The sequence below is a fragment of the Pagrus major genome, chromosome 12 (genome assembly GCF_040436345.1).
Source record: "Pagrus major chromosome 12, Pma_NU_1.0".
Classification (NCBI taxonomy): domain Eukaryota; kingdom Metazoa; phylum Chordata; class Actinopteri; order Spariformes; family Sparidae; genus Pagrus; species Pagrus major.
In genome coordinates this window covers 28507816-28523766 of record NC_133226.1, presented here as the reverse complement: position 1 = coordinate 28523766, position 15951 = coordinate 28507816, and the positions used below count along the sequence as shown (strand labels likewise).

The following is a 15951-nucleotide window of genomic DNA, read 5'->3' as shown; positions in this document are numbered from 1 at the left end:
GAAATCATTAAACGTACACGATGATATCCTGAGACCACTTTCCGTTTTTCTCCAGGCGCCCGGTCCTTTGGCCGAGACAGCTTTCTGGCAGGAGCGTGCATCAATCCTGAGTGCTCTGAGTGAGCAACTTAAACGGCCTGTGGTGAAGAAGATCTTGGAGGTGATGACCAAAGCAGATGCGAGCATTGTTCAGACCCTGGAGGGAACGCTTGCTGAACTTTCCAAATACCTTGTGGAGTCGGATGAAATTAAAAACTTCCTCCTCTTGATGGGACGACACTTCACGGTGAACTTTGTGCAAATAAATTCTTGCGGAATATTCTGTACATTGACTTCCTCTTTGCTCTGTTGTAAGTGGCCGGTACAGAGTTGCTCCATCTCCATCTTCACTTATCAGAGGTACCATTGTCTGTTGTAGAATCTGGCAACTGGAGCAGATTTTGGTGCGATCCTGGAGGATATTCCTCCTCTGATGGAGTGTCTGCAGATTGTGTGGATGATCTCTTGCCACTACAACACTGATGAACGTATGGTCCCTCTGATGGAGCGTATTGCCTGGCAGCTTTGTGAACGCGTGGATCAAGTCATTGATGTCAACACGCTATTCAAGTATGTGTGGATCCATTTAGATCTTGTGTTGGAAATCTGGATTTTAGGTCGAGTTCAGTCAGAATCCTTTATTCAGACGGGTTGTTTTGAGGTTTTTAGTGTAATTTACTGTGCTTTGGACAGAGATAAGAGGGAAGTGGCCAAATCCAAGGTGCATGATGCTAAACAGGTTCTGGAGCAGTGGAAGACATCCTACTTTGAGGTGCGTGCTGAAATTGAAGAATCAGGCAGGCATCCACGCTGGGAATTTGACCGTAAAAGACTGTTTGAGAGGACAGATTACGTGGCTTCTGTCTGCCAGGACCTCTACAATGTTTTGCAGGTCAGTGTACACATCTTTAATACTGAATTACTAAAACGTGTTAATGCGTTTAAAGCACCTCTGTTTTTAAAAAGACTTCCCCCACATTTGTGTTGCAAAGGTTCTGGAGGAGTTCTATAACATCTTTGGTCCAGAGCTGAAAGGGGTCACCGGTGACCCAAAACGCATTGATGAAGTGCTGCGCAGAGTGGACAGTTTGGTTCTGCCGATCGAAGGCATCACTTTCAAACCATTCAACATCTGTAAGATGAGCAGCTGGAAAATGATCATGCAAGACTTCCACACTATGGTTGAGGTGAGTCGGACACAGGACACAGAAACTGTGAGTTTGGTTTAAGCTTGGTTTTATCAGTGTACTTACAGTCAGCTCGCACCAGTCAGATTACATATTGACCTCAGTTATCAAGTTGATTCTCTTCTTACTTGTGTCTGCTCAGGCTATTGAGGGAGAGGCCATCAGCTTCATTGATCAGTCTTTTAAGACACTGCGCTCTTCAGCCGCTGCGTTCGACATGCTTCTGAAGTTCAAACACATCCACTCCAGAGAGGCCGTCAACAAGCATCTGATGGGAAAGTTTAATGACATCCTGGCTCAGTATTGTAAAGAGGTACTACACTGTGAAATGGAGGAAAAGTGCTGGTTGACATCTGACTTTGCATTTTAATTTACTTTATAAAGTGATAAAATCTGATCAGTACAAACTTCAGTTGAAGAACAGTCCATGTCCATGCACGTGACCTACATTGTACTGTAAGCGAGGGTATAAACATAATAGAGTACCACAGTAATGAGTGAAATCACTTAGCACATAAGCATGTTAGCACTTCTGGTTCCCTCGTCTTAAAGTCTGTAAGTCTGTTGAATGTGTTTTCAGTTAAATGTGTGAAATAAGGTGTTTTACAGGCTGAAGATATTTACACGTGTTGTTCTCCAACATAAAATCCATCATTAAATGTCCACAGTTTAATTATAAAGCTCTTCCGTGTGTTAAAAACGGTTAGCGGTTGCTAACAAGTGTCTGAATGAGACTACAGAGGTTGTCGGGGACATTAAACGTCCTCACAGCGAACACGGAGACTCATCTCCTCTTATTTGCTACAAAATAAATCATCTCTACACCACTTTATCGACTTGTAGTATTACACTGCACTGCAACTAACTCAATTTAGTAATTACTTACGACACTTATTCCATATACATTTCATTCATCAAGATGATCATTAGATCATTGATCCATATAAAATCTGGAGGTTGAATGCATTCAGCCTCATCCTTCAACAAGTATAAAACAAGACAATATTTCCTCTTGTGCTGCTATGATAGATTGTCATTCAGATTTTTGGTAGAGTGAGCACAGCATCCAACAAGCAGTTTTGCATATAGCTTTTTTGTCTTTATTATAGGTGGACAGTATAGATGAAATCTTTGAGGCAAACAAGGACAAACCACCGCTAATTAAGCACGAGCCTCCTGTGGCAGGAGCCATCAGATGGAGCCGGTCTCTGGTGCACCGCATCAAACACACCATCCTTCCCTTCCTGAGAGTGTCCGAGATGCTGGAGAGTGAACAGAGCCAAGCCGTGAGTTCATTCCCTTTAATAGAAACTTGTTAATTGTTGAACTGACCATCAAAGTGATAATCCCTAAATAAACAGATCTGGATCACTGAACAAAAAGAGAATTTCCCCTTGTGGGATTAAAAATAGTACAATTAAATTAAATTAAATTAAACATCAAAGTAAGTAATAAGGTTGTGCAGCCATCAGGCACTATCAGAGCCAAACTCTGCTGAAACTGATTTGTAGAGTGTCCTATCGGTGCCAATTAATCTGTCGATCCAGTTAATGGGTCGTTCTTTGATGTGACTTTGGTGCATTCTGCTCAGGCCAAGGACAAGTATGAGAAAGCGGCAGTGAAGATCTTGGACTTTGAGGCGAAGAAGTATGAACACTGGATGGCTGCGACAGAACGCAACTTGCCATTGCTAATGAACAAACCACTGCTGGTCATGATTACCAGTGAAAGCCAATCCCAGGCAGAACCAGTACGTATCTTTCGCTGTTTACTTACTTATACACATTAGACACAGTAACTGTTCTTATTCTCTCAAACTATTGTTAATTGTCTTATTTTAAGAATATTCCACCAGCTGAAGGCAGCCTACAGAGGGGTGTGCAATACGTTGTGAACTTTTCTCCCGAGCTCAGGGAAATCATTTCTGAGACAAAAAACCTCGATTCACTGGGCCACTCTGTTCCTGATCTGACTCAAAATGTTGCTCTACAGGAGGACAAATTCATCAGGTAACGACACCAGCTGCTGAATACAGAGTTCATACAGAATCACAGAACTGCTGATCGATGTCATCTCTGGCCTGACCTGTTTTAACTTTTATTTTTAGGTATGTCACTGACCTGAATAACATGGTCAACCGCTACCACTCTGTGATGGACAGCCTGACTGAGGCACAGTCCATTATGCTGGCTCATCTCATCAAAGCGGTCAGAAAAGAAATGTATTTTGGATGTAAAAGACTCAACTGGAATTCTCTGGGTACGGAGGCTGAAACGTCTGTGTGATCTGATTTATGCTCAGTTGTCATCTGTGGAAATCGACATTGTACGTATAATTGAAATCAAATCTCTTATGAATGTTTGGTTTTAGGTATCGCCGACTTCATCGACCGAGCCGTTCAGGCCGTCTCTAAGTTTGAGTCGGTTGTCAGTCAGATTCAGAAGAATGAGAGAGAGATCGATTTCAAGTTGCAATCAATGGTGACGGCCAACTTAATGAAATTTCCAGTCCCTGATAAATCAAACGACCTACCAGGTAGAACCGATCATTTATTGAATTAATGTCTCAGAATTTTAGCCTACTTTCGTTGACTCAACTGAGTACTTTTTCCAGGTGTCAAGGAGTTCTGTGAACGCATCGAGCAAGAGCGGACCAAGACGGTGAATCTGCTGAGCAGAAAGTATGCCGACATCGGAGGCCTCATCACTAAGACAGAACATTTGATCATAGAAACCAGCAGTGGAAAAGCCAAATGTATGGCAGATTATTACACGTTCTGGGAGAGCAAGGTGTACGACTCACTTATAAAAATGGTGCTGAGGTAATAATGACATGATGTTGATGTTCTTGAAGTCGCCTACTTTGAAAGCAGCACAGCACTTTCTGTCACAACCATTATAACATCCTTCTTGTTAACGTTCACCTGTAGGAACATTCAGACCTTCAACACGGCACTGATGGGAAATACCGCTCTCTTCCAAGTCGATGTCCTCCTGTCTGCCCCTAAGATTGTGCTGCAGCCCCCAAGCAGTGAGATCTACTGGCTTATCATGCACTGCATCAGAGACTGTGTAGAGAGCACCAAGGTGGGATCATCATGATTCTACGCTGCATCTTGACTGCTTTTTAATAAAAATATCAACTATATTTTATTATTGTTAATATTATTTATAATTTAGTTTGTAACCTAATACTGATGATGGGACTCGAACACTTTTATGTTTCAGCAATTTGTGCGTTGGTGGCGTGGGAGCTGCATAGAGTGCTCACCACAACAGGTGGATGGTGAAGAGGAGACGGTGACATTTAGCTTCTTCAGTGAAGTGTGGCCCCATCATCAGATAAATGAGAGCGCCTTGACAGTGTCCCAGAATGTCCAGCGGCTGCTCTTCTCTGTGGATCGGTACCTCAACCATTGGAAACGCTATCGACCCCTTTGGGAGAGGAACCAAACTGTGGTGAATGAAAAGTTTGCTGCGAGGAAACCATCCATTGTCATGTATGACGACAAGTTGCAGTTCCTTTCTCGTATCAATCAGGAGTTGATGCTGGAGCCTCTGTCTAAGAGTGAGCACATCATCCATCTGAACCTGGAGCCTCTGGCTCAAACAGTGCAGGAGATCGCTGAGTCCTGGATCAGTTCACTGGGTAGCCTTCTCAACAAGCCGGCCAAAGAGGATCTCTTCAACCTGAGAGATGAACTCATGGTATTGAATCATGCTATACTGTGTCATATATTTTGACAGTAAATATTAAAGTGATGGGGTTCTTATCCGAAGTCAGTGTGTTACCTGCAGTAGTCGACCATTAGCTCTCCCCCTGTGTGGAGAAGCAGCGCGTAGCACTGACAGTGAAACAAAGCGTTGTTGAGCATTGAGCACTGCTTAACTGCACTGAGGTATTTTAGCCACCTAAAAGAAGGCACGCCTAAAATATACACCTGCTTAAGTGTAACATTTTGGTGCTTTACATTGCCGTTAAACAGCTGATCTGTGGCGTAATACAGTGTACGGCAGGCACAGCTGCGCTTGTGCTTAGGAATACAGACGTTGCACGGTTGAGGGAATGTAGTGCCAAAGTAAAGGGATGTCTGGCTGCAATGTACAGCACTGAAAATGTTCAAAATATAGTGTACACTGAAACAGATATATATTTAAGGAGTGCCTTCTTTTAGGTTCCCTAACACACACGGAGAGAGCTGACTATCATCTACTCCAGGTAACACACTGACTAGGGATAAGTACCTCATACAACCCCACATCAACACCAGAACTATCACTTTAAGGATGCACGTTATTGATTTTTTTCTCTGATTTTTATCGATCCTTATGGCTATTTATTTCAACAGCAACTCTCTGAGACGCTGAAACAGAGCCCTGACACTTTCAAGGAGCTGAAGTCTGTCCTCAGCACCATCTCAGACATCAGGGATATGTCTCTAGATGTGGAGTTGAGATTCACTGATATCCAGGAGAGATACAGAACACTGGCCATGTACAAATTTCAGGTACCATGTTCAATGTTCAGTGATTGTCTCTTTAAAGCAAAGGTTTAGATTGTGACCCTTGTTGAACTTTTGGTGCATGTGTAGGTTGGAGAGGATGAACTGGAGCTGGTGGCCAAGATTGAGCAGATGTGGAGTGACCTGCTTACAGAGTCCAGACGGGTGGATCGAAGTCTAACAGATGTCAAGAAATCTTTTACCTCGGTAAGATATTGAACCCACGCAACACAATCTGCAGGAACAGAAAATGAAATTGACTCCTTTTATTGAAAATCTACTTTTATAATTCTCTTCCTGTTCTTTGTTGCACTTCAAGATTACAAAAGAGAAGGTTGAAGAGTTTAAGCAGGAGTTGTCTATCTTCGCTGAAAGCTTCAACATGCACGGTCCCGGAGCTGTGGGAGACGATTTGGAGAAAGGTACTTGTGCACTTGAACCCTGCCTGTAGTTGTTACACCCAGAACAATAATATATGGTGGTAATTCTTCAAATGCAGTGGAGGGACAAGTCTCTTTTGTTCTTTGCAGGATTTATCATTATGGAAACATATGAAGCAGAGCTCGCCAAGGTAGTGGCAAAAAGGCAGGAGCTAGCAAATGCTGAGAAGCTGCTGGACCTTTCGCTCACCATGTACCCAGAGGTTATCAGCATTCAGACGGACATGAACGGCTTGAGACAGATATATGAAGTCTATAAAGCTCAGAAGGTTTGATAGAGGGCTCTCAGTTTAACATTAAAATTGCATATTGGGAAGCATTAAGCATGTTTTAATGAGTTTGTCCTTGTCATGTTTCAGGATGCAAAGGCAGAGTGGTCTCAGACCTTGTGGGTGGATTTAAACATCCAGCTGCTGCAGGAGGGTGTTGAGGGTTTCATCAAAAGCTTTAGGCGGCTGCCCAAAGATGTGCGAGGGTTACCTGCGGCCTTCTTCCTCGAAGGACGCATGAAGGAGTTCAGAGAATCTCTGCCTCTTCTGTTGGACCTGAAGAATGAGGCTCTCAGAGACAGGTCAGACTGCAGATTAACACCAGAACCTAACTGGAATAAATCTCAAACAAAAAGACAATCAATACTTGAAATATATGTTGAGCAGGATATGAATATGAGATTATAATATAATATAAGATCAAATCAAACACTCAAAATAAAAACGTGTTTTATGCTTTGGGGCGCAGACACTGGAAGGAACTGATGGAAAGGACCGGCACGAGCTTTGAGATGAACCGAGACACCTTCACTCTGCAGAACATGTTTGCTATGGAGTTGCACAAATACGCAGATGTCATAGGTGACATTGTCACCTCTGCTATGAAAGAGCTCGGTATAGAGAAGGTCAGCTTCCATCTGTGTGAACTAACTCGAGCTGGGCCGAGGGATCAACTGTGTCAGTTCATCCAACATGTCTGTGTGTGTTTCCAGGGAGTAAAGGAGGTGGTGGAGACCTGGGGAAACACGACGTTCAGTGTGTTGCCTTATTTTAAAGGCACCCGGAAATGTGGCTCTATTCTTTGCACAGTGGATGAGATTATGCTTAATCTGGACAACGATGCCATGAACCTGCAGAGCATGGCGGGCAGTCGTTTTGTCGGACCTTTCCTTGGTACCATACAACAATGGGAGAAAGACCTGTCCCTTATCAGTGAGACCATAGAGGTCAGAGAGAGTGTCCAAATGTCCCATCACACTTGAAGTCCATGATGTCTCTGCTGAAAACATATTTCTTGTATAGGTATGGCTGCTGGTACAAAGAAAGTGGATGTACCTGGAGAGCATATTCGTCGGTGGAGACATTAGCTCGCAGTTACCTGAAGAAGCCAGGAAGTTTGATGACATTGACAAAAAGTTTAAAGAGGTGAGTTTTGCCTTAATATGAGCCAAGTGAAAGCAAACATCTTAAACATGTTGTCTCCTTACTTTCTTCATGTAGATAATGAGTAACACAGTGAAGGATCCAAACATTAGGCAGTGTTGCCTGGTTCCCAACCGGCTAACAAACCTGCAGGCCCTCAGTGATGGTCTAGAGAGGTGCCAGAAAAGTCTCAATGACTACTTGGACTCCAAGAGGAATGCATTTCCTCGCTTCTTCTTCATCTCTGATGATGAGCTGCTCAGCATTCTGGGAAGTAGTGACCATGCCTGCGTCCAGGAGCACATGATCAAGGTATCAGGGGTGAGGAGGATCGCTGCTCGCCGTGTGTGTGAAACATTTTTCTAGATGTTTTTCTTTTCTTTGTTCCAAAAGATGTATGACAACATAGCATCTCTGAGTTTTGAGGCCGAAGGCAATGGGGAGACAGTTGCTGGAGCCATGGTATCTGCTGAGGGTGAGGTGATGGAGCTGAGGAAGCCTGTCCCAGTGGAGGGAAGGGTGGAGGAGTGGATGACAGGAGTACTGGGAGAGATGAGGAGGACTAATAGACTCATCACCAAGGAGGCAATCTTCTACTACTGTAAAGACAGGAGCAGGTGTGTGTAGTTACTGTGTGATCAATTCTGCCATTGTCTGTGTGCAGATGAGCCATACTGATGGCCTGTGTCCACAGAGCGTCTTCTTTCAATTGTTCCCAATGAGGAGTGAGCTTCTGTGGCCACTGGGAGAAAAGGCCCAGCATCGTTTTTTCAGTCACGCTGGTTCCGAGCACTCTGAGTTGAAAATCTCTGAACTTTTACAGAAAGAGAAATGTTTTTCTTTTTCCTGGCCGAGGCGATGATATTCACCATATTTTTGTCTGCTGTTTCATCTCAGCACTCCTGAGTGCACAGCCAGCACTATGTGGACACAGGCCCTAAATGTCTCTGTCCTGTGTCTCTCAGGGTGGATTGGATGATGCAGTACCAGGGCATGATGGTGCTGGCTGCAATTCAGGTGTGGTGGACCTGGGAGGTGGAGGATGTCTTTAAAAATGTGAAGAAAGGAGAGAAGCTCGCAATGAGGAACTTTGCCAAGAAAATGCACCAGCAGATTGATGAGCTGGTTACACGCATAACACAGCCTATGAAGAAAAACGACAGACGGAAGATAAACACGGTGCTTATCATCGATGTCCACGCGAGGGACATTGTAGACAACTTGGTGCTAAACAGGTAAAGCTCACATTTACCAGTTTGAACTTTTTTCATTGCATGTGACAGTGTTGCTAGTGTGTTTAAAGGGGACTTAAATGAATAAAAAGGTAACTCTCTTCCCAGTATAATGGACGCACAAGAGTTTGAGTGGGAAAGCCAACTGAAATTCTACTGGCTGAAGGAACACGACGACCTCTTTGTGCGTCAGTGCAGTGCTTCGTTCTCTTACGGCCACGAGTACATGGGGTTGAACGGTCGACTGGTTATCACCCCACTGACGGATCGTATCTACCTCACCGTCACGCAGGTTGGTCAAGTTTTGAAAACTTTGTATCAGCCACCCAGGCAGCACACGTTAATAGTTCTGTCAGCTTGTTTTGATGACAGGATGTCTGAATGTGGCTGTGTACGTGTGATGCAGGCCCTCTCCATGTTCCTTGGTGGAGCTCCTGCTGGACCGGCCGGTACAGGAAAGACGGAGTCCACCAAAGATCTGGCCAAGGCTTTAGGCCTGCTCTGTGTGGTTACAAACTGCAGTGAAGGCATGGACAGCATGGTAAGAAGCCTCCACTTGAACAGCTACAAGAAACCTTCATTTAAGGTTTCTTAAAGCTGTGAGGTTTTCCTGAGAAAGGACATCATCTTGTTTACATTATAAATCACATTGGTTGGTTTTTGACCAAATGTTAAAAGTGTGGAAACAGGATGCGTTTAGTTGTGGTCTAGTTATTAAACTTAGACTGTGTCTGTTATCGTCATCATGTGTGCATGTCATGCCTTCTTGTTTCCATGCTACTGAACTGCTCCCTTGCATCAGTCTCAAAAATATCACCAAAATTGATCTAATTACTCGTATGTCTGTTGAAACGTGTGCACTCTCATTTGTTACTAGCTTTTTTCCTTATTTCCTGTTTTGTTCAGGCGATGGGTAAGATCTTCTCTGGCCTCGCCCAGTGTGGAGCTTGGGGCTGCTTCGATGAGTTCAATCGTATCGATGCCTCAGTGTTGTCAGTCATCTCCTCTCAAATCCAGACCATCCGCAATGCTCTCATTCTGCACCATAAAAAGTTTACTGTAAGTCTGTTGGAGAAACACATGCATCCAAAATAATCCTGATTTTCATATAAATTCAAGGAGTCATTGGCCTTTATTTCTCCCTAAATGACCTTCTTCTCATTATGCATATCAGTTTGAAGGTAAGGAGATCAGCCTGGACGACCGCATGGGTATTTTCATCACCATGAACCCAGGTTATGCAGGACGCACAGAGCTGCCAGAATCAGTCAAAGCCCTCTTCAGACCTGTGGTGGTCATTGTGCCTGACCTGCAGCAGATCTGTGAGATCATGCTCTTCTCTGAGGGCTTCCTAATGGCCAAGGTGAGGGACGCATAGACAAAACTCCTCAACCATGTATAATGAACCATGTATAGCCAATATTACTATAATGTACAAGTTTAATGTTAGTGTACAGTAAATTACTAATGTTTGCAAAGACAATTTTTTATATAAACATGAGCAAGTCCTTAACTTCACTCTGCAGATACTTTCCACCTACACGTGTCACTTTATCATGGAGGATTTCATCTTATTTCAGGTGCTGGCGAAGAAGATGACGGTCCTGTATAAGCTCGCTCGTGAGCAGCTGTCTAAGCAGTCCCATTATGACTTTGGCCTGCGTGCTCTGAAGTCTGTCCTCGTGATGGCAGGAGAGCTGAAGAGAGGCTCACCGGACCTCAGTGAGGTAGAGACCCCAGGACACTTTACATGTTTGACTTTTCATACAATGAAATTTCAATATGGAAGTTATTGATTTGTGATCCAGCAGGAATAGTTTGAAGCTTGATGCCTGATGGGAAACTGTGAGATTTATTTATGACGATTCCAGCAATGTCCACCGAGCAACAAGAAATACTGCAGAGGCCACTTAGAATATGAGAAGAAGACACCATGAGAAGTGTTGTTTATTTCTTTAAAAACGTTGTACTGCTTGTGACTTACCTGCCGTGATCCTGGTCTCTCCTCTCCACAGGATGTGGTGCTGATGCGTGCTCTCAGGGACATGAACCTGCCAAAGTTTGTGTTCGAGGACGTGCCTCTGTTCCTCGGGCTGATCTCAGACCTGTTCCCTGGGCTGGACTGCCCCCGTGTTCGCTATCCCGACTTCAATGATGCTGTGGAACAGATCCTGCAGGAGGGCAAATACAACGTACTGCCCAACCAGGTGACTCAGTTTGGTCTGGAATGTGATTCTTTGACGAACAGGTTTTTTGTGAACAAGATCGTTGAGTTTTAGTAGCAGTGATTGAGTTTCACCATGTTAGTGTGAAGATGTTGATACAGCCTGTTCTTTGTGCTGTCTGTGGTGCCAGGTGGACAAAGTGGTGCAGATGTATGAGACGATGATGACCAGACACACTACTATGATCGTGGGCCCAACAGGTGGAGGAAAGTCGGTTGTGATCAGCACTTTATGTCAAGCTCAGACCAGGTCAGTGTTAGTTTACATCACCCTCCTGATGTTTGCTGTGGACGATAGTAAGCTTTATTTTATGTCATCATCAGATTGGGAATGCAAACCAAGATGTATCCTCTGAACCCTAAAGCCATTAGTGTCATTGAACTTTACGGCATTCTGGACCCCGACACTCGAGACTGGACTGACGGGATCTTATCCAACATCTTCCGTGATATCAACAAGCCCACCGACAAAAACGAGCGGAGGTAAACAAAACAATTAAAGGAGACATTTCAATAATCAGATGATTAAGATGTACAATTGCCAGTGATGTCATTCATTCATTCATATATTGAGAAAAAGGAGAAGAAGAAGAAGAAGGCAGACAGTGGAATCCAACATAAAGACATGAACTTTGACCCACAGGTACATCCTGTTTGATGGGGATGTGGACGCTCTGTGGGTGGAGAATATGAACTCAGTGATGGATGACAACAGGCTGCTCACTCTCGCCAACGGAGAACGGATCCGTTTACAGAATCACTGTGCCATGCTGTTCGAGGTAAGTCAGAAACAACACTTTCCTGCAAAGCTCCTTTCAGAGCGTTAAATAATGAAAGCTAACGTTCACAGGTTGGAGATCTGCAGTATGCCTCCCCTGCTACTGTTTCCCGCTGTGGGATGGTTTATGTTGACCCCAAAAACCTGCGATACGCTCCATTCTGGCAGAGATGGGTCAACAACAGACCTGGAAAGGTAAAAAGAAAAATACATACATACAATGTGATAATTGGACTTCCTTATTATTTGACAACATCTCAACGCTGTTTTGTTTCCTAGGAACAAGAAGTGCTCAACAAATTATTCGAAAAATATGTGCCAAGCTCAATTGACATGATTGTGGAAGGGATTGTTGAAGGCAAACAGGGCAAGAAACTGAAGACTGTCGTCCCTCAAACAGATCTGAACATGGTAGGTTCATCTCACCCGTGTTCGCTGTGAGGACGTTTGATGTCCCCGACAACCTCTGTGGTCTCATTCAGACACTTGTTAGCAACCGCTAACAGTTTTTAACACACAAAGAGCTTTATAATTAAACTGTGGGACATTTAATGACGGAGTTTTTGTGGGAGAACAAAACGTGTAAATATCTCCAGCCTGTGGTGACCACACACCTTATTTCACACATTTGACTGAAAACACATTCAACAGACTCGGACTTTGAGACGAGGGAACCAGAAGAGTTCAAATGCAAACTGGTCTCCAGGTATTAGGACTTCATGTGTTGGCTTTGTGTTCAGGTGACTCAGCTGTGCTTGATGCTGGACGCGCTGCTTGAGGGTGAGAACAGCAGTGCTGAAGTCCTGGAGTGTTACTTCCTGGAAGCTCTGTACTGCTCACTGGGGGCCACACTGTTGGAGAGCGACAGGACCAAGTTCGATGAGTTCATCAAAGGTCTTTCCTGCTTAACTGCAGTACATGATGAGAAAGCCCTCGCTGGACCTGGTGAGATCCCAGGTGAGAAACACGTTTTTGCATGTAGACAGTCATGAATTCAACACACGTTATTACAATGATCTGTTTTTTTAAAAATCATTGAATCATTTAAAAAAATGTAAACTAGATATCAGGATTGGGAGATATCATGATATATAATGAAAGATTATTTAAAAAATGGTCGTCCATCATTCAGGAAACAGGATTGTTTTATGGTTTTAGGAAGATTGAATGAATATCATTATAAAAACAGACCTAATTTTACTTATTGAGAATTTTATTCTCCACATAAATTTGCAGTCTCCTTTAATTATGTCACTTATTGTTATTGTATTATTCATAACTAAATGACTGGCTCCGTACAGGATATCTGCCATCTCTGTATGACTTCCACTTTGATGGCACGAAGGAGAAGTGGGTTTCCTGGAGCTCTCTGGTCTCCAGATACATTCACGACCCCGACATGAAGTTTGCTGATATTCTAGGTAAAGGTCATTTCTGTGAGCAGCGAGGACAGATCAGATGTCCTTCACACAAACATGTCACATCCATTTAAACTCTTCAGCGTTCCTTCCTCCACTTTGATTCCTTCATCCTCCGTCTTTGCTTTAGTGCCAACTGTTGACACCACGAGAGCCAGCTGGATCCTGGAACAGATGGTGAAGATAAAGAGGCCGCTGCTTCTGGTCGGAGAGTCTGGCACCTCCAAGACTGCCACCATTCATAACTTCCTGAAGAAACTTGACGCCAATACAACGGTGAGTTCACCATCTAACCACGCGTGCATACATTTGTTCCATCACTTGAGTTTGAATGTCTTCCCCTCTGTTTCTAGATTACTCTGATGATCAACTTCTCGTCCAGAACAACTTCAGCAGACCTGCAGAGAAACCTGGAGGCCAGTGTTGAGAAAAGGACCAAAGAGATCTATGGGCCTCCAGTGGGGAAGAGACTGCTGGTCTTTATGGATGACTTGAGTATGCCAAAGGTACCTTCTCCAAGCTCTCAACCAGTTCTCTTATTATACTGTCATGAGTGACAGCACTTGTATGTTAGACATTGTTCATATATTCTGTACGCTCATCTAGGTGGATGACTACGGCACACAACAGCCTATCGCCCTTCTGAAGCTGTTACTGGACCGAGGAGGCCTCTATAACAGAGGGAAGGAGCTCAACTACAAAACCCTCAAGGACATGGACTTCATCGCTGCCATGGGAAAGGCAGGAGGCGGGAGGAACGAGGTGGATACCCGCTTCGTCTCGCTCTTCAGTGTCTTCAGCATGCCCTTCCCTGCACTGGAGTCCCTCCACCTCATCTATGGCTCCATCCTCAAAGGCCACACCAGAGTGAGTATCACACATAAATCAATACGCATCAGTTACCACTACATATCATTAACTCGATCAAATGTTTTAGCTGTTTGAGGACGCCATTCAGAGGGTTTGTGACAAAGTCACCGCCTGCACACTGGAACTGTACAACAACATCATCAAAGATCTGCCGCCCACTCCCTCCAAGTTCCACTACATCTTCAACCTGAGGGATCTGTCGAGAGTCTACAACGGACTGACGCTCACCAATCCTGACAGGTCTGATCAGGCACATTCACTCTAGTGACGGTTTAACAGACACTTTGCAGCTCCATTTCCTAAATATATTAAACTGATTTGTCTCCAACAGGTTTTTGACTGTCACCCAGTTTGCGCGTGTCTGGAGAAACGAGTGCTTGAGAATCTTCCATGACAGACTCATCGATGAAACTGACAAAGCCTTGGTAATAATTCATAATGTTAGTTGTTTTTGAAGATTCTCCTTTGTGTGGACTTCAGGGACAAATGTGTCACCGTTTCTCCTGCTGGGATTACAAATGTAGGCTCAAACTCAAATCACTTTTATTTATATAACTCCAAACCACAATCACATTTCCTCAGTGGGCTTTACAACCTGTACGGTGAGCGACGTCCTCTGTCCCTCGATTCGAGTGAAGAAAAAAAGATGGAAGAAACCTCAGGAGGAGCCACAGAGGAGGATCCTCTCCCAGGGCAGGCAGACATACAGTAGATGTCACATGTACAGAAGAGAACAGCAAAATCACAGATTACTGTTTTCATTGACAGAATATCTGATACAAATGATATAATATATGTAACGTGTGTGAACCAGGAGACGGCTGAGCCCGAGCCACACGACCTCCTGTCCACCGTGGTGACCTGGAAGAGGGCAGGACACACAATTTCAATTTTCAAATGTACTCACTGTGTTTTTTTGTCACCAGGTCCAAGGCCACATCAAGAACCTGATTGAGGAGCATTTCATGTCAGACATGGAGGCAGTCATGAAGGACCCAATTCTTTTTGGAGACTACAGGACAGCCCTCAGTGACACTGAACCGAGGGTCTACGAGGACATAATGGACTATGATGTTTCTAAAGCCATGTTTCAGGTACTGTCAAACTAATAACTGTGAAAAGTGGCTTCCTGATTTTTGTTTCAGGATGTCATTGAAAAAATAAAAAAAGACCTTTGTTACAATTATTTGCTGCCATATTCTGCATGAGATAAACTCATTGACCACTATGACCTTTTTTGTCTTTTGCAGGAGATTCTGGAGGAATACAACGAGAACAAGTCAAAGATGAATCTAGTTCTGTTTGACGATGCTCTGGAACATCTGACTCGTGTGCACCGCATCATCCGCATTGATCGTGGCCACGCGCTGCTCGTCGGTGTGGGGGGCTCTGGCAAGCAGTCGCTCACCAAGCTCGCTGCCTTCACTGCCGGCTGTGAGGTTGTACAACTCAACTGTTGACGTGTTTATATACACACGATACAAGACAGCTACGATATGTTTGTTTGTTGGTTGGGTGTTTGTCCAGAAGAGACTCCATTAACTGACAGATCCAGGAATGTTTTTCTCACTTTTACATTGCGAGACCAGGAGAGTTTAAATAATGATAAAGCAGTTACAGGGATGTTGAGTTTGATATTGGCTGTTTGGCCTTGGCAGAGGTATGCGCTCTACTGAGTGCCATTCCACTTTTTAAAAAGTCTTTCAATGGAGAAACAGCAGCTACCTTTTAAGCTGGTAAAGAGGAAATGATAAGAGAAGAGTTTGGGAGGTTCACTTTACCTTCATAGTGATCTTTTTAACTCCATGTTGTAAAACATCACACATACAGACATTTTCTACAAAAACAAA

The 15951-nt window shown here is 43.9% G+C and overlaps 1 protein-coding gene across 1 annotated transcript in view; it reads left to right on the top strand.

The window, feature by feature from the left end:
- dnah10 (dynein axonemal heavy chain 10) overlaps positions 1–15951 on the top strand; it is a 28991-nt gene that overhangs the window by 3118 nt on the left and 9922 nt on the right. The window contains 44 exon segments of the mRNA XM_073477580.1: positions 56–286; positions 419–609; positions 733–931; positions 1032–1226; positions 1369–1539; positions 2336–2512; positions 2818–2976; positions 3069–3235; positions 3334–3485; positions 3597–3761; positions 3840–4047; positions 4156–4312; positions 4454–4933; positions 5575–5740; positions 5825–5934; positions 6047–6149; positions 6258–6436; positions 6527–6738; positions 6906–7062; positions 7150–7383; positions 7460–7582; positions 7658–7891; positions 7973–8196; positions 8545–8814; positions 8920–9103; positions 9218–9352; positions 9718–9870; positions 9986–10174; positions 10392–10538; positions 10827–11018; positions 11167–11285; positions 11360–11518; positions 11679–11814; positions 11886–12008; positions 12093–12224; positions 12554–12770; positions 13115–13234; positions 13362–13507; positions 13585–13737; positions 13838–14098; positions 14169–14341; positions 14433–14526; positions 15028–15195; positions 15352–15540. Coding sequence (XP_073333681.1) covers positions 56–286; positions 419–609; positions 733–931; positions 1032–1226; positions 1369–1539; positions 2336–2512; positions 2818–2976; positions 3069–3235; positions 3334–3485; positions 3597–3761; positions 3840–4047; positions 4156–4312; positions 4454–4933; positions 5575–5740; positions 5825–5934; positions 6047–6149; positions 6258–6436; positions 6527–6738; positions 6906–7062; positions 7150–7383; positions 7460–7582; positions 7658–7891; positions 7973–8196; positions 8545–8814; positions 8920–9103; positions 9218–9352; positions 9718–9870; positions 9986–10174; positions 10392–10538; positions 10827–11018; positions 11167–11285; positions 11360–11518; positions 11679–11814; positions 11886–12008; positions 12093–12224; positions 12554–12770; positions 13115–13234; positions 13362–13507; positions 13585–13737; positions 13838–14098; positions 14169–14341; positions 14433–14526; positions 15028–15195; positions 15352–15540 — 7854 coding nt within the window.